This window comes from Lipophrys pholis (genome assembly GCF_963383615.2).
Source record: "Lipophrys pholis genome assembly, chromosome: 9".
NCBI classification, from domain to species: Eukaryota; Metazoa; Chordata; class Actinopteri; order Blenniiformes; family Blenniidae; genus Lipophrys; species Lipophrys pholis.
The window spans coordinates 12,494,998-12,519,588 of NC_137639.1; the positions used below are offsets into that span (position 1 = coordinate 12,494,998).

A 24,591-nucleotide genomic window follows, 5' to 3' on the forward strand; every position below is an offset into this window, starting at 1 on the left:
GAATGAAAAGGGTGCAGAAAGAGGCAGGAATGTTAATGGAACCTTCGTTTTATTCAAAGCTCGCAGCGATCATTCACCAGAGCCATCAGAGGGATTTGCTGCTTTCCTCCTTTAATATTTCCCTTTATTTGAGTATTTTATTATGCTTTAATTGACTACATTTTCGAGCAGCATGAAAATATTTACAGAAATTAAATTTCTGGCCACAAAATATTGACTCACGGACGTTACTCGTTAGGAGGCGCAGTCATTTCCTCCTACGTTTAACCATCAATCAAGAGAAATGGACATTTTTAGACTTGGTACATTTATGTCAGAATTGCAGCTTAGCCACAGGCTAATAGTGCGGTGATGTTCGAGTGTTTGAATAGATTGTTTACTTTTACATGATAGATTGATTTTTTATTTTTTTTTATTTTTTTTTGCTTTAAGAATATTTGATTCAAACTCAGATAATGTATTATTGGGTGTTGGGTGGTAATTATGTTTGTGCATTAAACCTTTGATGAGCAGTGGCAATCATATTTTTCTATCCTTCCCTCCGTGCTTCATCAGGAGATGGCGAAGATTTTGAATCACCCGCGCGTCTACGCCTTCCTCCATGTTCCCGTGCAGTCGGCCTCCGACAGCGTGCTGATGGACATGAAGCGGGAGTACTGCATCGACGACTTCAAGAGAGTGGTAGACTTCCTCGGAGAGAGGTAAGACGCCATGTGGGGTCCTCCTGGAGGTTTTGCTCGATACTATCGTCCCTTTGTGCGTCGGAGATCCAGCTGAAACGGTCTCCTCTCACGGTGGAATACGCACCACTTTTACCCGACTGAAAATCACAATAAAACAACCACATTCTTTGAACGCGCCCCCGCGCTCACTGCACACATTCTTGATGATCATGACTCGCACATCCGAGAGAAATATCTTGTTAGCTCCGTAATACTCAATCCTTATTGCAGACACAGGTCCATGTCAAACAAGAACATGCAAGTACATAAGTAGGAAGGAGGAGAAAAAAATAAATAATAAAAGATACAACTCACTCCACTGTGCACATGTTGCCCTGTGTTGTGTTTGAGTGGCTGCTTGTGTGTCTTGAGTTCCTATGGCAGGTGATTTTTTTTTTTTCTTTCTTTCTTTCTTTCTTTCTTTCTTTCTTTCTTTCTTTCTTTCTTTCTTTCTTTCTTTCTTTCTTTCTTTCTTTCTTTCCCATCTCAAAGCAATGGCTTCTTTAATGCTCTCCTCGGCTCTCCTTCACCCCTTCTCTTTGACATGCAAGACTAAACATGGATGATGAAAGTTTTATTTCAGATGTGGTTCAGGGTTTCTTTGTGTTCTATATAATTCTATTATGTGAAAGGCCTTCATAGCATGAATCTGAAGGAACCTAACTAGTATCATTAAGTTGCATTTGTTGGTCTTTCTGAAAGTTCAACATCAAGTTAGCTCGATTTGTGCAGCTGCTGGACGAATTAACTTTCAATTATAGGGATTGAATAATTTCTGTCGCTGCCATTGTTTTGCAGTTTTGAATGAAATGTCTGATGTATATATAAGTATATTATTTCATTCCTATAAGTCTTCAGGTCTGTTGCCCAGTAACCAAACCTTTCACCGGTCGTAGTGAACAAGGCTCTGTTTACACAAGTGAAAACGGAAAGCTTTTGTAGCGTTTTTGTAGCACTCCGTCTCTGTGGAAACCGCGGAAAACACAACTTAGTGAAACGCTCCTACTGCGCACGTGCACCTCAGCCGTGGGAAGTAGTCCTTCTGCACATGTGCGAGTAGATGGACAAAAACAAGAATGGCGGCCTCCGGAGTGTCTTGACTCCAAGTGAATTCTCCTGGGACGTGGTTGTTTTAAAGTTGAGAGTCACCTGGGATAGCAATCCAACTTTGTCGTCTGTCCACAGGAATGTCCGTGTACTCGACATTGTTAATGCTTTTATCACGCGTGTGTTCGGTTTCATAACAAAAACAACCAACAGCACCAACGTGTGTCCCGGCAAGTGTAAACGGGTATCATTGTCAAAATGTTGCAGTGTAAACACAAAGCTTTTCTGAAAGCAAAAGGCAAAAACAAGGCTCTTTCACTTGAAACAGCCTAAAGCTGCATCACTAGCAGACCAGAGAAATGATTTAGTTAAAGCAGAGCAGTCACCTGTCCTGCATCCGAACAGTAAAACCAAATTGAATTTCAACTCACACAAACGCAATAAACACAAATCTACTTCAGCAAATAGTCCATTTTGGTTGAATTTCAGATTTCCCTGTATTTCTAAACATATTGCTGTCAATGGCTGATTCACAGACAATAACTCACATTTCTTGAGTATTGCTAGTTAGAGAATGTGACTTAATTCTGATGTTTCAGGTGCACCTGCAATACTTACTGGGGTCTTTCATTAAGTTTTGTCTGCGTCATTACATTTCTCCATTTAGGACTGCAATGCTGCTGGAGCTTTGGATTTGGATAAACTTTTATAATATTCTACTATTCTTTGTTCTCTCTGTCAAATCAGCAAGTGCAATGCTCCATCTACTTTTACCAGGAATATCTGACTATTGTCATTTGTTTGCTTATGTACAAAGCACATTTAGGTTAATAATATGAGGCATTTTAACCTTTAGCCTGCAAGCCAGAAGTCAGTTTGCTGTGTTTTTCACTGTGTTACAGTCAGACAACACTACTGGCTGAGTTAGAGAAACTTAGCAACCAGTTTGCTTACAATAGTAATATTGGTTTGATGATTACAAAAAATCCTAAGTTACTTATTTTGAAATCAGATCTGATGTAAATGAAAGTATAATCAAACTTGCATGTTTTTTCCGACTGTACAACTCGTGAATATAAAGGAAAGAGAGAGAGAGAAAAAAAACATGCTTTTTAGTTTATCTTCATTCAGCACATCCTATTCATAGTTACCCTTAACTATACACACTAGGAGGGGTGAGCTGCTGCACAAAAAGCTGGTTGGGGTCAGGCGACCAAACAGTGACCGGTCAGCAGTGAGATTCTAACCCGTGAACCTCTGAAGAGAAACTTGTTCCTCTAACCTGAAGGCCACCGCAGCACCAAGTCTTATACAAACCATCAAGACAACTTTTTCCTTTTCGCAGCTCAAAAATGTCACTTCTCCAAAGGCGGCACTAATTTGTTCTATCCAAATTTCTCAGTTTTGCAGCTGCGTGTCTTTTCTTTTGCTGTCACATTCATCAGAATATGACTTCACAAGGTGAAAAAATTCAAAAACATCAACTCAACAGACAAAAAGCGCTCAACAATCGAGTCCTGATTCCTCACATACTTTTGGAAAATGTGCCTCCAAAACACACACACACACACACACACACACACACACACACACACACACACACACACACACACACACACACACACACACACACCAGAGTGTGTGCTTTCTTGATAGGGAATAGATATATAAATATAGCCACATAATACACAGGGCCTGACCTTCGATATTGCCATAAAGACAAAAATGTAATCTTTTACTGAATGAAACATAATCTATCACGGAATTTGAGTATGATTAATTATGGCAGTGCACATCGGAGTGGAGGGTAAATATAGAGCCGATGCTCTGAAGACATGCCATGAGGTGGATTCAAATGAAAATGAGTTTGTATCTTGAATCTCTAGGTATTATTATAAGATTTAGATATCTGAAAACATGTTTATGTATGCAATGGTATATTTAAGCATGTTTTTGCATTTGCCAGATGACAATCTCTTATTTTTTTTCATCCAGAATTAAATGGCGACATACATGTTTTTGTGATGAATACAGTGCAGGGCTTTTCTGCCTCATTTGATTATATACTGTATGCGGGAGATTTGTGAGGTAGAGAGGTTAAGCGCTTTGGGGAAAAAAGTGAAAACACTTGTGAATAAGCATGGAGTCACTGTTGTGATACTCCGATATTCGGATTAGATAGTTGAACACAGAGACACTTGTAAGGAACCTTGAATTATGTCTGTTAAGGTCCCAATTGTAAATAATGATATCAATGTTCATATTATTAGTTACGTGGACGTGCGTGTTTTTTTTTTGTGGGGCGGGGGGGGGGGGGTTGATTTGCAGATTTTGTTTTGCCTGCATGGAATTTACTCTAAGCGGATGAGATCCATGTACCGCGGCAATCAATAGATTTCATGTCCATGTTTTATGTGGGTCAACGTCAAGCCATGAGCTTAAATATGAAATGTAAATCCGGGTGTGATGACTTTTATTCGGGTCGCCGTACAGCTATCTACATTTTAAACTCTGCCTATTTAGCAATATTCACAGAGGAGCTTTTCCACGTGTCGCCTCGAGTACTGAAACAAGAAACTCGTGAATGTGGGACTGTGTGTGCACATGTGGGACATTTATGTAATTTGCGAGTCACTCTGACTCACTTATACTTCCCCCTTGCTACCTCTTGTTCACCTTCTTTCCCACGTCTCATTTATATCTCCTGTAACACTGTGCAAACCCAATGTAGTATACATTACCTTTTATGTCTATTTCTTCGACCTTGTATAGCTACTGATTCTCATTTGTTTTTTGATTGTTGAACAACCTTGAAGGCCATTTTTAAGCAAAACTGTCCATTGTTTGACTATGCTTTATAGTTTATGTCATTGCCCTGCTCTTTGTGTAATTGTGCAAAAATAGGCCAGCACATTCAGGTCAGTAAGTTGTAATCTCACCTGTCTGTCCTCAAAACTGTCCTCAAGCTCTTTTTAAACACTGAAAACTTCAGCTTTTCCTCGAAAGTTGGTCTAAAAATTGTGATTTAATTTATGGTTCCATTGCAGCATACATATACATGTTCATATGTCTCCGCTGCTCTGGTTTATACTCAGTGTCATTGAGTTGTGGTGTTTAAGTTCTCCTTTCCGCGTGGAGTTTGCATGTTCTTCTTGTGGGTGGGTGGGTGGATGAGGGCGTCTCTCAGGGTTTGGATCAAACAACATAAAAGATGGCTGTTTCCACTCTTTAGTGTCGCTATGTTTTCCAGCAAAACTCTTAACATAGTGACACTGACAGACACACACACACTGTACGCACACACACCCATGCAAACACACACACACTTAGGACCTGCCAAGTATAAATTGCCTTTTGTGCGAGCCGTTGTTTCCTTGTGAGCGTGGTTGCGCAATGTCTGGCTTCTGTTTCATAAACACAGATTGGAATAACGAGCAGGTGATGTGGGCTGTTTGAAATCAATAAGAGAACACAAACAGGGGCCTGACCCATTTGGCTGCAGTGGAAAGAGCTGGGGCGCAGTTCAGGCTCTGGGAGGGAGGCCAACTTTTTAGACGAGCCAGGAAACAGCCCTCTGTGTGTGCGCGCGTGTGTGAGTCTTTGTGCATGTGTGTGTATTAGCTAAGAGGGGATGTCCATGTTTGAATAAGTATTATTGTGCAGTTTGCTTACTTTGGCACCGGTGTAGTGCACCTCCATGGCTAATTAAAATATTTGCCTACTAAGCTGTCTTCCTTATTAACTCTTTGTACATAGAGCTATTACTTTTATTCATTTAACCTTTCTATATTTTCTATATAGTGATATGTATTGTCACATATTATACCAACTAGATCTCTGCTCTTGCGGTGTTGGCTTGTTGATAACCTTTTGTGGGGGGGGTTTTGGTCTTGTTTTGCTTTCAAACACCTAAAATGGAAAGGCAGGCCCCACACCATGCTCAGTGGGTGGTCTTGTGTATGCAATGAGTCAGACTCACAGGTGACTCTTAATGTAGGGACTTTGTTGAAGCATTTAAAGTTCACTTCAGAGAAGGAGACGTGCACCTTGTGCAGGTGTCTGAGAAGAGTCAGGGCCCTTTTCTGACTGGACGCCGACAGCAGGAGAAAAACACGTTTCTCCTTACTAACAGCTTAATGCCAGCAACACAGCAGAGGTCACAAGGGGTCACGCTCCCCTGGCTTTTCTTTTCAGGCAGAAAGATACACACACACACACATACACACACACATACACACACACACACACGCGCACTATACCTCAGACCTCCATGCTTGACATCGTTCACGGTCGAGTGTCTTGAACTCCATTATGAATTCAGTTGGACATTTCTTCTGTCACTTTTGAAGCGCTGATTGGTTTTCTTTATTTTCTTTCTCTTGACAGATGAAATAGTTTGGCTTTTTTTTTCTCCAACTATGAAAGAATATATCAGCAGTCCAGACCACCATTAAAGGGCAAATAATGGCCAGGAAAGTCACAGTTGGGAATACAGTGCAATCACTGCTCCTTCTGCACAGTCTTTGGCGATGTGTGGGAGTTTATGGCCGCTGGTATTTAACACTGCGGTCCTTCTCGTGCTGTGTTTTTGATCATGTAAGTAAATCGCAGTGCGGTACCTTTACAATCATAAAGATGAAACAGCTGCAAGCGTTTCAATTTAAAGCCTGGATGGAATCTAGTTTTACAGTTCTTTCTCTTTTTACTCTTTTGTTGGATTAATACCTTCTCTTTCAGGAGGCCTTAAAGAAGTTGAATTATGTCCAAATTTAATATTTACAAGAATCGTGACTAAATATTTTTAATTAGATTTAGAAATGTTTCTATTTAATTCCTGAAGCCTCAGCCAGGGCCTCACTACGAGGGATGATTAGTTTAGTTATTGGTTAACGTATGTGAGGACCAATAGGATAGAGGCTTCAGTCATAATCTTACAGATCTACAGTACAATCTACAGTATAGGGGAAAATAGTGCTGGAAAACAGGAACAAACAGAAAAGACCTTCTCCAAGCCCTTCAGAAGCTTAAATGCCCCCCGTGGGATCAAGATGAGCAGCTTTAGATCCCGCTGTAACCCATCCCAGGTTGGAAAAGCAGAGAGAAAGAAGGCCTGTTTACCAAGCTCAGTACGTACTGAGGGAGTTAATCAAGTCCAGTGACCGTAGGCTTAGACCGTTCTGGTGGAGTAGCGTGTGGAAAGATAAATATAAAGCCAGCAAACCAGGGATGGATTTGTGAATGAAGGCATACTAGTGGAGAAGTTTGCATATGGATAATGATGTCCAGTTGACCAGCGACTGTAATGATGTGCGAGGGGTTTGCAGCCTGTTATTCATCTAAAGCGCTCCATGATAAACAGCGTCCAGGTAAACAATGTCGCCATCGTCGAGGTGAGGTAAGAGGTTAGCAGCCTCGTTTTAATTTCTTTTTTTTTTTTTGTTGTTGTTGTTGTTAAAGATGTTCAGTACGAGTTTAATCAAGAACGGATGTCCCTTGTAGAGATGTTATAGAAGCTTCATAGTCATCTTCTCAGACTGGGCGGGAGCGCCGTGTCTCCAGGCGAAGCACGTTAAATTAGTGCCGGCCATCACCGCGAGCACCAGCAGCCAGCGTTACATACAGGTTATTATCCACGTGTTTCAGCTGAACGTGGTCGAGCATTGCAATCCAGTGCAGTGATTCTGTGCAAATTTTGTCTTGCACAGTGTGCATTCTAACAATATGTCGCCACTTTCCCTCCATGAGGCTGATGTTTAGTCACTTAGCCAACTAATTACGCATATTCTTTTTCTTTCTATATAAATAAATGAATCAGACATTACACAGAGAAAAAAAAATCTTCACAGTCATGAGTGTTGTATTAAAGAAGCCCCCAAACTGAAACAAGTGTTATAAGTCTCTGGAAGGTTTGGCAGTCAAATTAAGCAAACTCCTCGAATCTAATTGCAAATTTAGTCTTGTCCAATAATTGATGAATTGATGAAAGAAAGTCATAGTTATGGTTATAACAGTGTAAACATGTTTCTTTGGGCAATTTGTTCAACTAAATTTGCTTTAGCAGAAAATGCAGTTTGTATGATGGACAAAGTTCAACTCGTGGCCATGTGCCAGTTTTGAACCTTTTTTGACATTTGGAGATTATATAAATACACCTTTTGAAAAATTAATTGCCTACATTGTTGTTCAATGTGATTTCATTTGGGTGTTTTCCATTTATAATGCAAGCTTTGTGCCATTATTTTAGAACTGATGTGTGTTTCCACTCTTTGTTGCGATATTTGGCCCAATTCCCGTTGTCGAGTTTGCTCCACTGTGCTCTCCACTAAAGTCACGAGTGAAAAAAAAAAAAAAAACCAAAACAAATTGCATTAAGTATGTTCTCTTTTGAAAAACATAATAAGACATTTTGTGATAAAGGAATTGTTTTCTGCCATGAATAATTCTAACCATCAGTAGAATAATTATTTCATTAAAATGGTTAATTTGTTCTCATCTGCCAATACAGGCCATATTTTTCTCTCTCTTTTCTCTCTGCTTCTATCAATTAAAATCATATAATGAAGTACAGTCTTTATGTAATGATGTATGGAGAAAATCCTATTATGGTGGAATAAGGCTGTTAAGGAGTGAGCGAACGTGGTCAGAGGATTTTCCACAGTTGTTTCATAGTTTGCTGTAATATCGGGGCAGATTTTCCCTGAACTACTCTCGAGGATTAAGTGTGTTTGAACCACAGGGACCAGAGATGAAACGCCGGGAGAAGAATAGTCATGTGCCTCTGAGTTGGGGATTGGTTGTGTATGTGTGCTCAGCAGCAGAATCCAGCAGTTAAGAGTGTTGAACTTGAGGGCTAGTTGGTTGAGATACCATACAGGGATTAATGGCAGGGTACAGCTGGGCGCTGAGTGGCCTTTAGTCCTTCTAGGGTATCCCGTGGGTTGCTGGGTTTGTTTCCCCGGAGGTTATGTGTTTGTGACCTCCAGAAACCCTCTGAATCTCAGGCTAAAGACGTCCTCTCCTCAAGGAGACACTTCCACTTATATGCCTCTCAGCCGCCGGTTCATTCTCGAGGCGTTTAAAATGACTCTTCACAGTGTCTTTGTAGTTGAAACGTAGGAGGCGAAGCGACATTGATACCGAATGCTAAGCAGGGCTTTCTTCTCAGAACTGTTAACGTGAGCGTCCGCTGCTGTGGAGTTTTTCCGCTTGTTTTGCCAAAGCAAGGAGGATCTGCATAGGTCAACAAGTGATTAATCTGCGCGATGTCAGAGGCTGACTGACTGTAGTGACCCTTGACATGACCTATAGGATCCCTGCACTTCCATCCAATCTTTGTTTTGAGCATTCGGTTACCATTTCGCCCCACTCCGGTCCATGTCACCCACGAATGTAATCACTCTGACCTTTAGCACGGCTCCTCTCCTGAAGAAGCCAAACAGTAACGCATTTTGTATGTTCCCGTTCTCTCTCTAAGCATGTTTGGCCTCTTCAGTTTCAGCTTCAGCTTCAGCTTCAAACTGACCAGTCCACGGTCGTCACTAAAGTCTCAGGGTGCACTTGTCCCTCGCGAGACAGGTGCAGACACCCAGCGTGTAAGATCAAAACTCAGCAGCTTTTGGATGAAGATCAATTCAACCTATTCATACTTAAAAAAATTAATCAGATTTTACATGTGAATTAATTCCTGTTTTTAGCACACACTAAAACATCTCAGTGGTTGAAAAAAAAAAAAAAAGTGTCTGTCAGTGGTGCTGTTTTCACGCTACCCTCTCTTCTGGTTTCTATCTCCAGAGAAATACATCAAACATTAGCTTGTTCAGACAGTGTTTTTTTTTATATTTTTTTTTTATGATGATATGTTTTACCTGAGGGCTGCTGTGGCTCAGGTGGTGGAGTGGGTCATCTTCTATTCCCCTGGTTACCAGTTCGACATGATCTCTGCTGCCCATCTAACAAAGTATCCTCGAGCAATACTGAACCTCAAGCTGGCAGCCCTGTTGTTTGTAGTGTGTGATCGGGTGTGAATGCCTGATTTTTAAATTGCTTTGTGACTGTTTAGGTGGTGAAGTGCGTGTGATTGTAAATCTTCTGCATTCTTTAACCACAAACACTGTGATTATCGCCTGTTCTTTTTTTGCTTTGTTTTGGCGGAGAAGACTCCCGGTGAAAGAAGTTATTGATCTGTGACTGTCTGGCAACTTTCTTTTCACCAACTGCAGTTACAGTAATGCGATTAAACCTGGATCCGACATGATCGTAGAAGACTGTTCCTGAACCTGGATGGTGGATCATGTGCACATTGCCATTGCCACAGTGCAAGGCATTATGGGTTTGATTCACTGAGACAGATGATATTCTTGGTGTATGATCAGATAACCCTCACTCAGAGGAAATGCAGTCATAGTCCTCAAAAAGTCACCAGGCCACTGCAGCTAGTGTGTCAGGATTGTTATACAATTAAAAACCTACGGCATGGCAATTTTTCACTTACCCAGGTGGGACTCCCCCTCAAAAAAAAAAAAATTAAATAGAATGAACCATTGTGCAGTTGGTCAGTTTTCCTTTCAACACATTACATCACAAGTCCTCACTTAAAGAGACCAGCTATTCTCTATAAACTGTGTGACTTCACACGTTTTTTAAATGTGCAGCTGGCCATATCTTTCTGGTGATTCATAGAAATAAAATGCATACATTGTATTCATAAAACACTTGGCTGAGTTCTGGCTCTTGTATCTGGAGCTGTGATAAATAATACATTTTTTCTTCTCCCCCTTTATACGGAGCATTTGGTGGAAGGAAACAAGTGACCACGCACTCTAAAGAGGATTTGACACCAAAGACGTAACACTAACACACCATAACTTCACTATAGTGTGTTCAGCTGTTCAGAGTACAAACATTATATTGCTCACATTTACTCCTACTTTGAAACAGTTGCATAACGGTGTCTTTGTTGTTTTCTTTTTGTTTTTTTTTAAAGATTTGGAAGTTAATACATAATGCAACGAATGAATGAGTTGAGAAAAAATATTATGAGAAAGCACAGGAGAGGCGCTGTGGTCTGGGACGGAGATGATATCAATTTTTAACCAAATAATCTAACTGATCGCCTGGGCTTCCTCATACTCCCGCCACATTTATGTGTTAAAAGTGCAACGTGCCGCCAGAGAGACGCTGTGTCTGTTGACTCAGAGTGTTTCACTGATAAACCGTGTGTGTGTGTGTGTGCACGCGTGTCGATTTCTCTTGAGTGTAGCAACTGCTACTCGCTGAGCAAACAGGTCCAAGAGCCCTTGTATTGTGCGTGTGTGTGCGTGTGTGTGTGTGTGTGTGTGTGTGTGTGTGTGTGTGTGTGTGTGTGTGTGTGTGTGTGTGTGTGTGTGTGTGTGTGTGTGTGTGTGTGTGTGTGTGTGTGTGTGTGTGTGTGTGTGTGTGTGTGTGTGTGTGTGTGTGTGTGTGTGTGTTAGTCATCTCCATTAGTCACACGAAGTGACAGGGTTATATCAAACTTTCATGGGTTACTGCGAGACACACGCATCAGTAGCGTGACTGCACTCTGTGTTTGTGTGGAGACTTGTTCTGTTTGTAGTGTTGGAGATACCTTTATTGGCTCACACACACACACACTCCTAAGAGTTTAAGGTATCGGCAGGGCTAATGTTTCACTGAAATAGAGGGCGGGATGGGGCAGCAGCTCCCTTAAGGCATTGCAGCAACAACAACAAAAAAAAAAAACAAGTAAGACTTGTAAGGAGGGAAAAAGTGAGGGAACGAAAAGGAGGGCAGGAGAGGCGGGAAGAGAGCAGCGATCGAGACGGGTTTGCCGCGATAACCTGCCGCACTGGCGCGACTTGTCAACACCCCCCCCCCCTCCCCTCCTCCCTCCTCTCCTTTCGCTGCAGCTGATGATTCAGCAGGTAAAGTAAATGAAGCATTGGGTTTCTGTGCGTGTGTTTTGACTCTCAGCCTTTGATTTACAACTTCTTTTGAAGCACAGCAGACATAGCAAACAGCCTCCTCTGGGTCGTCGGTGGCGGCGGGGGGGGGCACAGAAACCTCAACAATTATGAACACATGGATCTTTCAAACTCACCATTCAGCACCTCTTAATACTTCAAATAAGGATTTCCACAAGTGCTTGGCAGACTCATAAAGTGACGTGCAGAAATGACTAATTAAAAACTGAAATAATAGTAATTTGGTAATAATTACAGGGCTGTGGTACAAATAAATCCTGCGACTCAAAAAGATCACATTTTCACTTTCAAACTTTCTCATTATCGGTTGGATCGTGTCACTCGGCTCAAAGAAAATGATGATATCTTTAGATCATTGGAAAATGTTTGGGTAAACACACGGGAACCTTTACATACTCAGCAGGGCTGAATACCGGTGATTGCAACTGTATCTGTTTATGCTGTTTGTTTATGTTGCCTGTTGGTTTGTGTATAGAAGCCACTTAATCCAGGAAGGAGTGAGAGAGGGAGGGAGCCTTCCTGCCTACATACCTGGCTGCATGTGTCAATAAGTCTGCAGAATTGGCTCAGTTTAAACAACAGGAAACAAGCAGAGACGACTCATTAACTTCACAACAAGCCGAAACTCAAGTGTGTGTGTGTGTGTGTGTGTGTGTGTGTGTGTGTGTGTGTGTGTGTGTGTGTGTGTGTGTGTGTGTGTGTGTGTGTGTGTGTGTGTGTGTGTGTGTGTGTGTGTGTGTGTGTGTGTGTGTGTGTGTGTGTGTGTGTGTGTGTGTGTGTGTGTGTGTGTGTGCGCGTGTGCGCGTGTGTGTCTGTGAGCGATTTTCAAGTGAGAACCAGCTTGTGGGTAATGACTCCGGGCAATTCCTAACACATCGTTGTCTTATTGACACTTCCTCTGGATTAAACCTTATTTCCTTTCCTCAAACCACACACGTGCACACCCACCCCCGAACACACACACACTCTCTCTCTCTCTCTCTCTCTCTCTCTCTCTCTCTCTCTCTCTCTCTCACACACACACACCTAAGATACATACAGCTTTACCATAATTACAGGAGTTAAGTTTTACTTCATTAAGTTGTCTTCATTTATTATTAAGCCTCTCAGGCCACATCACCCATCATTGCTGTCTGAGACAATAGAGCACTCAAGCATGGCGTGTGTGTGTGTGTGTGTGTGTGTGTGTGTGTGTGTGTGTGTGTGTGTGTGTGTGTGTGTGTGTGTGTGTGTGTGTGTGTGTGTGTGTGTGTGTGTGTGTGTGTGTGTGTGTGTGTGTGTGTGTGTGTGTGTGTGTGTGTGTGTGTGTGTGAGAGAGCATGAAAGAAACTCAGGATGTCGGCACTTATGTAAGTGTGCGCATGTTTCTGCATGTCAGAGCAGCTGTGAAACTCTATGCTTCCCAGTGGTCACAAAAAGCAGGTGGTAACACTCCCTCCACCATATCCCCACTGCATGTCAGAATGATATAAGAAGAACGTGGTGTTCTTTCCCCTGCATCACTATTGTATTCTGCCCCCATTTAATCTCACTTCAAACTGATTTACCCGCTTCTTACTTTTTGTTCATTGTCAGCTTCCCTTCCCTATGACTAATTTGATGTTGGTTAGATATCATATAAGCTGTTAGTGGGTATTGTCCCAAACTAAGCCACTGTAATTTATGAGTGTCATTTTTTATCAAGGCAATGCTTTGATGTGGGTTTAAACTCATGAGCCTCAAGGTTATCTGTGGCCCTGAAGGACAGAGGTTATGTTTGGGTTACCGCAGCCTCCTCACTTGTTACACATTTTCTGTATTTACCCAAAAGATGTAGTGATATTGGTGTTTCGTTTTCCCTCAAACAAAGTTGTATTTGTACTCTGGTATGGGAAAGCACATCGGCTCATTTCCCACCCAATCAAAAGCAAACGGACACCTGATGACACACATGGCTGTGTTTGCTATGACTGTTATACCTGAATGAAAAGTATATTAGTGTTGATTGATCAGTTATCAAATGAAAAGAAGAAATTTGTGTTTACCTTCACCCAAAGGTTCATTGAAAAGAGGGATTTTCTTTGAGACCGATGTGAATCCCACAGGTAGTGGGAATACATGTGGTCTGACCACCTTGAAAATAACACCCATTACGTCAGATCCAAATGGACTGAGTGAAACATGACGTGAAAGTCTCGCCACGAGAGACGGGACAGAAGTGTGCAAACACAGATATCATGTAAAATGATCAAAACAAGCTGGAATGAAGAGTACAACCTGCCTCCTCTCTTATCACCACACAACCAGTCAGACGTTGTGTGAAGTAACGCACACACCCACACGCACCTCGCTGTGAGGTTAAAGATGCAAGGTTTTGGACCGCTTCAAGTGTACTTTATGGAGCGTGTAAAGTGTTTATCGGATAACTTTGGAAATTTCCTCCATCCACACCGTTCTGCAAACGGCATAGGGAGGGCCTGTGTCTATTTCTGTAACCTTATGAAAGTGACAATCTTGTCTTCACACCCACTTCACACACTGGGAGTGGACAACCATGTGGGGGTGAGAAATAAACCAAGGACTGCACTTCTCACTTTGTTTTCTTTTGTTTTTTTAAGTGTTTATTTTCGTAAACAACTGTTATGAATGTTTTCAAATGTGCACGGTCATCCCCAGTAGTCGCTATCACGCTTTCACTTTTTCGATAACGGCATATTTGATTTCTGAGCAAAACCAGCTTTAAGTATGCAAACACCCACATTGGGGACCCATGACTGGGAACAAGGCAGCGTGGCACGCTGTTAACCTGAGAGCCGTCTCACAAAAACACAGAGGAATGTCAAGGGACGAGGCAGCGAAGTGTTAACTTTCCATGTGTCTGCACCCTCCCAGTGTACTCACACAAGGTCAGCTGTTACTTCAGCACATCCTTCAGTGTCTGACTCACCTTTCAGTCTCTCCGTCTCTCGTCTCACGTTTCTCTCGCCGGGTGTTTGAGTCACGCTGCCTTTGTAAGATCATTTCCAAGCACGCAGTTTCACCCACTGCTGATGGACTCTTCTCTGTGCGTGCGTGTTTCAGCGTCACTTTGTTTTCACCTTTATTATTGTGCAACATATTTTTCCACCCTCAGGTGGATTATCACCAGCAGCGAGCTCAGCTTTCTTTCTTTTTTTTTTTAACTAATGATGAGTTTGTTTGTGTTTCCAAACTCACATTCGCTGTTAGAGAGACAGGGCGGGAAAACTGCCACCAAACTTCTGAGTTACGTAATGTTTAGCCAAGGTAAGCTATTAAACTAAAACGAGTGGACTCTCACTTTAATGTCATCCTAAAAGGGCAGTTTAACTTCCAACTCAGATTCCTACACAAACACTTCTTATTATTTACGCATTTTGTGTTCCAAAGTAAATATTTTTATGTGTTTTGAGAGCAGAGAATATGTGCCATGTGCATCATCTGATACTTGATCACACTGACCACACTTACATTCAATGTTAATGTGTCTCATGCTTAAAATGTCTTCACAGATTTAATCTTGATTTCTTTTACACGCGGTACAAACCTGCGTCTCCGTTGTCACATTAAGTTCATGTCAGGTCGTTATTGTTTTTTGGTGGTTTTTTTTGGGAGTCATTAGCTGGAAAGGTGAATATGATTACAATCCAATCACTCTTAAAACTTTTGATGTCAGGTTTTAATGACTCGTTTCTTCATTATTGTTTTAATGTGTTCCTTTTATATCTTTGTAAAGCACTGCGTCTGACTGGTGCTCTATGAATAAATTTGCCTTGCCAAGCTTTGCCTTATTAGTATTAGCCACACTTAAACACAACTTATAAAATACACAGCAATTATATATTAATTTATTCCCATGGAGAATGTTTTATTAGCTTAGCTCATAAAATATATTAATATCTCTTAAAAATGTAAGTGCAATACAAGGTTTGAAAACTTGAACTCAGCACATCCATCGAGGTCAAGAGTTAACCTCTTGCACCCCCAGGGTAGACTACAAGTACACAGTCAATCACAACAAAGCTTAATGGTAAAGCATTGCACAACAAGTATGTAAAGTGCATGGGACAGTAGAAAAAATGGGTTTATCTTGTAAAGTCAATTAAATATCTGCACCATTACACTCCATGAGTCAAAATGAAGATACTACGTAAGTGAATCAGTACTTGGCACATAATTGGAGAAATGCATCAGTGTGTAAATACATAGCCAAATCAGAGAGGAAGAGTCTGCTTTCCAAAATCAAGGGAATAAACATAATCAGTGTTTCAGTGAAGCCAAAAAAGCAGCCTTGTGAAATATTACAATTAGGTTTTTTGGGAAAAGTAAATATAATGTTTGTTTTGATATTATGTTGTCGGAGCCTGATTGTCTGGGATGTCTTTCTACTGTGGCTTGTTTTACTGGAGAAGTCACAAGTTGAAAGTGACACTAATTGATTTGGCATGACAGGTTCTACTTCAACCCCCCAACAAAAGAACCCCCACATGATGTGGTTCCCGAGCCCCAGTATCTGTCCGCCTAATGACTCATAAAATGATCAGTTAGTTAAAAATGATTACCACCAACTGCAGCGTCAGTCAAAGGTCTGTCTTGCTTAGCACACCCTTTGCTGCCTGTCAGTGGCAGCGGATGTCAATCAATGTCTTTGAATACTTTACCACCACCACCCACCCACCACCACCCACCCACCCGTGTCTTGTTTATCCCATTGAAACAGTCTGTGTGTGCATAACTAAGATCAGCCAGACCTGCCTCAACATCAAATTCACCTTTTATTATGAGTAAGATAATCTGAACAAACTCTTATAAAGTCTTTTAAATAAGAAGCAATTATCATTGTTAATCTTTTTTGGATTTAACCTTTAGTTCAGTTTTTCATGGTAGTATTTGAATATCTACTCATAATCTCTTTATGAGAGTACAGACGTGGCTCGTTACCTGTTTTAGCAGTTCATGTCGTTAACAATATTTTTTTAACTCTGGCGGTGAGCTGCCCGATAAAGAACGGACGAAAGCCTGTCCACCATTCATTTCATTCAGATAAGGCTTTTATGTCCTGCATTTATCCGGTGCCTTGATGTTATCCATGTCTGAGCGGGTCAGGTCAGCACAGCGGGATGGAATGATGAATCACATACTGCCGGTATGCCAATGAACGCTGGATTAAATTGAAATAAAGTGCAAAGGGACAGTCCATTTAACGCCTGAATAGCCAGTCATGAGTGTCATGCCTTTGCACCGCTGCGCTCCTTAAGCTTTTATACGTGTGTGTGTGTGTGTGTGTGTGTAAAATATCTGTGTGCACGCACGTGTGAATGGATGGATTTGTGGTGTCTGTGCGCTCTTATTACTCCACCCTCAGACTAATGGAATGTGTATGTGTGTGTTCTCATTACCCTTCTCCAAGGCTAATGAAGTATGTGTGTGCCAGCATGTGTAAGTGTGTGTGTTAAATTGAACTGCAGTTCTGCTCTGCTGTGTTCGGGCTGTTTCATTAAATGATAAAGTTTACTGATGACTCCAGCGGGATCATTATTTACTTGGCTCTCCATTCATTCTGCTGCAGCCACCTCGATCTTTACAAATGACCTGCTGCACAGAGAGACAGAGGTTATTTTGCACTGTAGGTTTAAAGACGAATGGTATTCTCTTAATAGACCACCGGCATATCCACCGTGTTTACACAGGCCATTTGTAGGTATAGCCAATATCAGGTGATCGCTTAATGCTAAGACTTTTCCTTAACAAACTTGTTTGATAAACAAATAAAATCTATATTTCTGGGGGGCTTTTTTTTCTCCAAATATTTGAAACTGATTTTTTTATCTTTCTCTCACTCATAAGCAAAGATTAAAGGAGCAAGATGACAAATGACGAGTGTGGGAGTCTGTTGATAACCCAAAATGGAATGCTTAATATAGGATTTCCACTTGAGTAAGTACAAGTGAAAGAAAAAACAATTTCCCACATTTAACCGTTAATTCCCAGAAGTTTGACTGAGAGAAAGCCAGGAAGTGAAAAGGTGAAGCTCCACGTTGAGAAAGCCTTTCCGACAGTTTGACAGCTCCTCTCAGGCCAACTGAAGCCATCACCTGTCTCATTCCGTCTCCAAACCAATCATTTGTCTGCCAGCTCTCTGCTCACACATTCCACTGTTTTCTTTAACTTCTGCTGAATCCGTAACATCGCTTAACAGCCGATTGTGTAAGTGTAGCTGGATGCTTGACTCTTTAAATGGATTAATTGTTCGTGTCTGTCCTGACTCTAGTGGAAAGAACACAAACCCCGGCTTCAACATAATCAGGTTTTCAGGTCATGGTCGTCATCACTTGGGTCTGGGAAGTCATTTTACAGTTATTATAGTTCACATCGGGGCCTCTGTGAGATCCATTGTTTGCTTGTGCAGCTTTGATGTGCCTGAAATTCCCCTGTTATCTGGGCAGTCACCTGGCATCCCCTCAGCTCGCGCTGACAGTCCTCTCCTTCATCCTTGATGGTGGCAGTGGGTGAGGAAAGTGAGTGATAACCAAGGAGACCTCTCCCTTTCTCTGTAAATTGAGCTGCTACATGACAGTGCCATTACCTCTCGCTGCCACAGCTAAATCAAACACTTAAGTGTCTGAGTGATTACTCACACTCGGCACAAGTGTCCTTATTCTTCTCTTTTTTCTTTGATTCCTTCTGTCTCTTCTGATAGATTGGATGGAACGGATGGATTGGATGGAGAGTGTGCGCGTGTGGAGTGTGGACACCTGTGTGTGTGTCTTCACTCGCCCACATTTTGGGGACACAATGAATTCCACTGACAGAGTTGTCAAATCTTGAATGGCATAATCAACATACTCAACATTGCACCTCATCACATGAATGTATGTTTCTTCTAAAGGTAGCAGAATTCAGAAGGCAAATAAACAGACTTTCAAACATTTATTTTTTTATTTTTTTATTTTTTTACCAAAAATCCACACAAATAAGTGAAACATTCCAATCAATAACCTTGAGAGCACAATGTAAATTCCTGTTTGTTGAACGTCTTTGACTCCTTTTTATGAAATGTTTTACGGACTGTAATAATGCATCTGACATGCGGAGTCGCCCAGATTTTGTTGAAAAGAGGTTTAACTTCAGAAAGTCAGTGGAAAAGAAGATTTGCATGACTTTTAAAGTTACATAATGTATACGTTGTCTGTTGGAGACAGGTTTTCCTGAGACAAGATAAGCTCTTATCTTCAATGCTTGAATCTGCTCCACAGAGAATTTCTATATTCATTTACTGGTGGAAAATCCAAGTTTGGTGAAAGACAAAGCAGACATGTAGTCTGTTCTCTTTAACTCCCTGGAATCATTTTAGAGGCAGTTTAGACAAAGCATTCTTCACTCCATCACTACGCAGCAGTTTATTTAGAACCGAAACAATAAAAAAGATTAAGACACATGCAGTGTTAAAGTCTGTTGAGCCGAGTCGTGTGGCGAGTTTGATGAAATTCCCAGGAATTCACGTCGAGCCATGCTTGTTATCATATCAACATAATGTCAAACCAGAGCAAGCACGACCAAGTCTTTCATTCCACAAAAGTGTATTTTGCTTTTTGGAAAATAACCGTAAATCATATTACCCGTGTTGTTGTTGGCGATACACCCAGAGATCTCGCTGCTGTTTGGAAAAATCACATCAGCTGTGAACTTTAAGGAGTACGGGAGCGGACAGATGGCGGCTATGAGAACTTTGAATCCACAGTGAAAACCCCACCGCTCGCTCTGGTTCTCACACATGAGCATTGATTATCTCAGACCCAAACTTAATTTTCACCCAATATGTCATGGCTCCATAATCTTCAAACTTCATTCCTCATAGACTTCCTTCTCTCTCTCTCTCTCTCTCTCTCTCTCTCTCTCTCTCTCTCTCTCGCTCTCTCCAGCTGCTGCTCTCTCTTCCTTTCCCTCACACACAATTACACATCACAGCGAAGCTGTCAGATTACACGTTAATGTGATTTTATTTAGATTTTTTTTTTCTTTATTCTCAAGACACCAGCTTTGCAAACTTTTTTTTATACGTTTGACACAAACTCTCCCCAAAGCACAATTCTTTAGCATTTTCATCATCCTCCCCCCCCCCTCGCTCCTCGCTGCCGTCTCTTTCTCTCTCTTCCCTGCACCGTCCGACTCCTACGCTGCAGCAGCCCCAGCGTGCCACACATTACCATTTCAGAGAACACACATACACCACACACGCTGCCGCACAGATGGGTAGCATGGTCTCTTTCCGACACATGAATAGGTAAATATTTACCTTCCCATATTGTCTTTTTTTTTTTTTTTTTTACCTGCTCTCATCCTTCCATCCCTCCACCCATCGCCCGCCTCTCTGCACCTCCGTGCCACACTCATTTTTCCTCTTGTTGTCATTTTTGCAGGGTTCTTCTGTCCCAGTGGTCTCGCCTTCATCTTATCACCGAGGCCGCTCACAGGCATCTGTTGTGCAAACACGCTTGTGTACACACGCACATATTTTGAATATATGATGAAAAGGATGGCGGTTGCGCATGTGTGGAAACGCAAGTGCTCATGTATGGAATCTGTGAGGGCCTCTGCAAACAAAGAGTTGATAATAATAATAACATGGACAATAGTGTGTTTTATGAAGCTTAATTCTACTCATTGAGGCAGATTGGGGATTGACTGAGCGCTTATCTGGTGCTTTAATTAAAAGTATTAAATCTTCTCTGAACGCTTTCTCCCGGTGCAAATTCTCACACACAAGCCTGATGATAGTCCACTGTGGTTAATGGAGTCTACTGTCTTCTGGGAAGTGGCGGAGACGGGATGCACACAAACCTCATCTTGTACATGTCTTTTTTTTCCCGAGTGCTCGCTATTGTCTGTCATTCTGCAGCATGTCGAGAAATCTCGGCCTTAAAAGTACCTCTACATCCTTTTGTCCCTGGTGCCCTGTTCAAAGAATAAAGTAAGTATCATGTCTACTACTGACGACATGGGAAAAGCGTGAGCAGAGCTTTCAAAACCTTTCCAACCTTTCTAAAAAATAATCAACCCCAGCACTAAATTTAACCCGTTTCCACTTGTCTAAACCCACAAGGAGCTGTGATGGTTTACCAAAGTTCCTGCACTTCAAATCTAGCTTTAGCTTCTCAGTCCCCCTTCTCCTTCCTGTCCTAGGATTTCAAAGGGTCCTGGCTTGCTTCGAAACCGTTAATTCACAGTCTCAGACATTCAAAACTTGATTTAATGGAGCTGCGATAAAAACACCATCAGGATGCACTCAAAGATGACATTTGAAGAGGTATTATGATTAGTGGACATTGTAGTGTAAAATGTTAAGCCTCGCTTTTCTTAAATGCTTCTATTGTAATATTTATCACAAATGAGGAAGTTACTGAAAACCAGTTATGGATGAGTTACTTTTTTAAAACCAATATAAATATGTCATTTTACAGGTACTACAGCCTCATTATCTGATTAAGTTGAGCTAAAGTTTTGATTTTTCAGTTACTTTTAAGTTTCTTAAAGAAGGATGACCTATAATCTAAATGTTAGCCTTTTTGAAAGACGCTGATTCATAAACATAAAAAAAAAACTACAAACGCGCAGTTTTAAAAAGATAAACAAATGTCCATGTTGTTAATTACTTGCAAGCACTATGGATAGAAGCTTATGTTAGTGCTGCTCGGACACATTTAATCTCATTGCAGGGCTGAGCTAGTTCAGAATTACTGAGGTGCATCACCTCCAGTGGACAGTAGTTTGGTGAAATTGCGACAGATTAGACAAGGGGTTTGTCTTGGTTCCGAGCGGAGGACAAAGACAGATGGCAATTCTGCAGCTATACATCTATTTTTGTGTGTGATAAAAAAAAAAAGACCTTTAAGCGTAGTGAAAGCAAAGTTACTATCATAGCGTTACTCATTTTATAATTGTAATCATTCATTCCAAAGTTATAATGTTACATTGACACGTCACTTTAGAATTTGTTGTTCACAACACTGTCACACAATTCTTGTTTTGATAAACTGTAATCTCCTTTTTTTAATGACAGATCTCCCGCCATTGCCACCAAACTTGTACAATTCGACTTGCAATCTTTCAACTTAACTTTTTTGTCTGTTTTCAGAGTAAATATATTATATATATATATTGTGAAGAACACTTTCTTGAATATCTGTCCTGAATCAATACTTGACATTAACTCCTTCGCGGTGCCTGACTGAGCCAGATAATGTCTCATTTGATAGATCCTGCTCTCCACTGTCTGTTTTATCTCTTTTCCACACACCAAAGACACCCATCTTGCACTGTCAGTGTTTTTCTTTAGGTAAGGCTCTATTCAGATCTATTCATTGGCTGCATAACTCATCTCTCTTTCATTACCACACCTGCCCCCTATTAAAATGACAATGCCCCACGTACCAATATCTTGCTCTGTTTACTGTAAACAGGAATTTAGAGGAGCCGTCAGAGCCGCATTCGCCCGCTACTTTATTAGATATAAATAATAGATATGTTTTATGAGTTTTGTCACATAAAATAGAAATGTGATTCAAAGTTGAGAGTGTAATCATAAAGCTGTAGGGCTCGCTGGCAGAAGAAAGGAAGCCAGAATTAAGACTTGTGCTTCGTAACAAAAGTTCATTCCAGTTTAAACAGACCGGTTTTCAGTTTGTAAATTCGTGAAACTGTTCCTCGCCTGCGTCATTTTAATTGAAAGCGAGTCGAGCCTAAATGTAATCTATTCATCCTTTCTTGTTCCTGTTTTTTCTTCTCCTCTTTCTATTCCTCTTTCCTGGATTCTCTCCGTTTCTCTCACATTCTGTTTTTTTTTTTTTTTTGAAAGGTGAACAATAACAAGATACACTTCTCCTCTCTCATTTTAACAAGGAGAGTATCAGTGTGGTTCTTGTTCATTAGTATCACACATCACACCTCTATCACCCTCAGATGTGGGAGAGGTAGAGGTGTCAAAATGTGAGCGTGCGAGTATGTGTGTCTGGGTTTTTTTCTCCCTTCGCCTTTCTGCTTCCACCTTAGGAGCATCTACAAAAGCCAATTCACACTAGTCTCCCTCTCCCCCTGCTCATTTCTCCACTGTTCTATCTCCTTTTGTTATTTTGCACCCTTGGCCTGAATTGTACATTTCTTTCCCAGCAATGGTGTCAATTTTTTAGTAGCGCTACCAGAATGAAAAGGACACGTGAGCTGCCTATGCCTCCTCACCATCAGCGCTACCACCCAGGGGCAGGAGCAAATTAGATGTACAAGCCCTGTGGAGATGCAGGAGACGACTATCTATTGAGGCTGGGGCAAAGAAAGGCTTGTTTGTTCGTATTGCTAATTTTATTTACCTTCCCTCCTGCCGCCATTAATAAAACAGCTCAGAGGGATTTACTGCGGGCAGGAACTTCAAATGGTGATAAATAATTGTGAGCTCATTCAGATTTGTTTCATCCCCGCTAGAGGATCCCGTATGCTGCGCCAAGATTCTGGACTCCACCTGCATGCCTACAAGTTTCACACAGTTGACCCTCATGTGGGCGCAAACTGACACTGTGGAGAAACTCTGATTGCAAAAAAAAAAAAAATAATGTACCATATCTTACCGCTTTCTGGAGACTTTACTGGATTAATTATTATAGGTGCCTACAGGCTGCACGTACTTCTTTGTTTACCTAATAAGATAAAGGATTAAACCTTGAATTTTGTGTTGAGCACTCAGGGGGGGATTGGAGCTGCTGCTTGAGGGGATCCAGGAAGTTAATTTTAATGACAAATGGAGAATTATTCATTTATTCAGCCCATTTGACCATTCTGTGCACGTAGTTTATTTTGTTTTATTCTTTAATTTATGTACTTTTACTTTTCCATAGGGTAGTTGTCAGGAAGATCTGAGAGGTCAAGGATGCCTTTGCCCGCAGGCTATTGGTTAATATTAATGACCATCGGCCAATTGGAAGCCGTCAATAGGTCAGAGGTTATCGCTGGGTTGCAGATGCAGGAAGTTAATGTAATTAGAGATGCATCATGTTGTCGATAGCAGAGAAAATGTCTTCCCCACTCTTTTCCGAATATCTTTGTTGAGCTGTCTCTCTCTTCGACGGCATGCCCGTGTGTGTGTGTTTGTTAGTGTCTTTATTTCTGGAGCTTCTCATGGATTCCAAACAGGAGATAAAATGTTGGTGATATTCACGCTTTCAAGCTTCTTATCGATACGAACCGCAGAGAATGTGGGAGAAAAGGAATAAAGCTGAGATAATAGAGAATAGAAAAGAGCCAAAACTAATAGTGTGTTGTTTATTATTGATAACGTCTCGGCTTGTTGTTGTTCAAGCCTATACATTAAGAGGCCCCGGTGCTTCTGCCATTCCACTGTATAAAGAGCTTTGATAGAAGGCTTATCGTCAATATCTTGGCTTTTTAAAATTGTGAATAGTAAAAAAAAATAAAAAAAAGCCACTACAGCAAATACCTGCATCTTCAAAAATGTTCTGTTTCAGAGCGAGCTTGTCAAAAATAATCTGGACTCCATTGCTCAGAGTAATGCCGCTTCGTGCAGAACTCTGGCATTGGTAACGGAGCCCTTCATGGTAATTGACAGTAGCTTCAACTGCCAGAGATGATGATAAATGCCTCCAGGGTGAAGCGCAATCATTGAAATTCAACAGCAACATGTCAAAATAGTGTTTATTTCAATGAGAATGTCAAATATGTCCTTCAGCGAGACAATGTTTTCTGACAAACGTGATTCACCCTTAGAGTTCCTTCATTTGTCATCTAACGGCTGCCAATACAAACAAAATTCATGAAGCAAATCAATGCATTCATTCCCA

At 41.2% G+C, this 24,591-nt stretch overlaps 1 protein-coding gene across 1 annotated transcript in view; it reads left to right on the plus strand.

Moving 5' to 3' along the window:
• The window catches only part of cdkal1 (CDK5 regulatory subunit associated protein 1-like 1), a 259,787-nt gene that overhangs the window by 159,914 nt on the left and 75,282 nt on the right, over nucleotides 1-24,591 (plus strand). Inside the window, exon 10 of the mRNA XM_080470764.1 lies at nucleotides 556-701. Coding sequence (XP_080326890.1) covers nucleotides 556-701 — 146 coding nt within the window. The remainder of the gene's footprint in view (nucleotides 1-555; nucleotides 702-24,591) is intronic.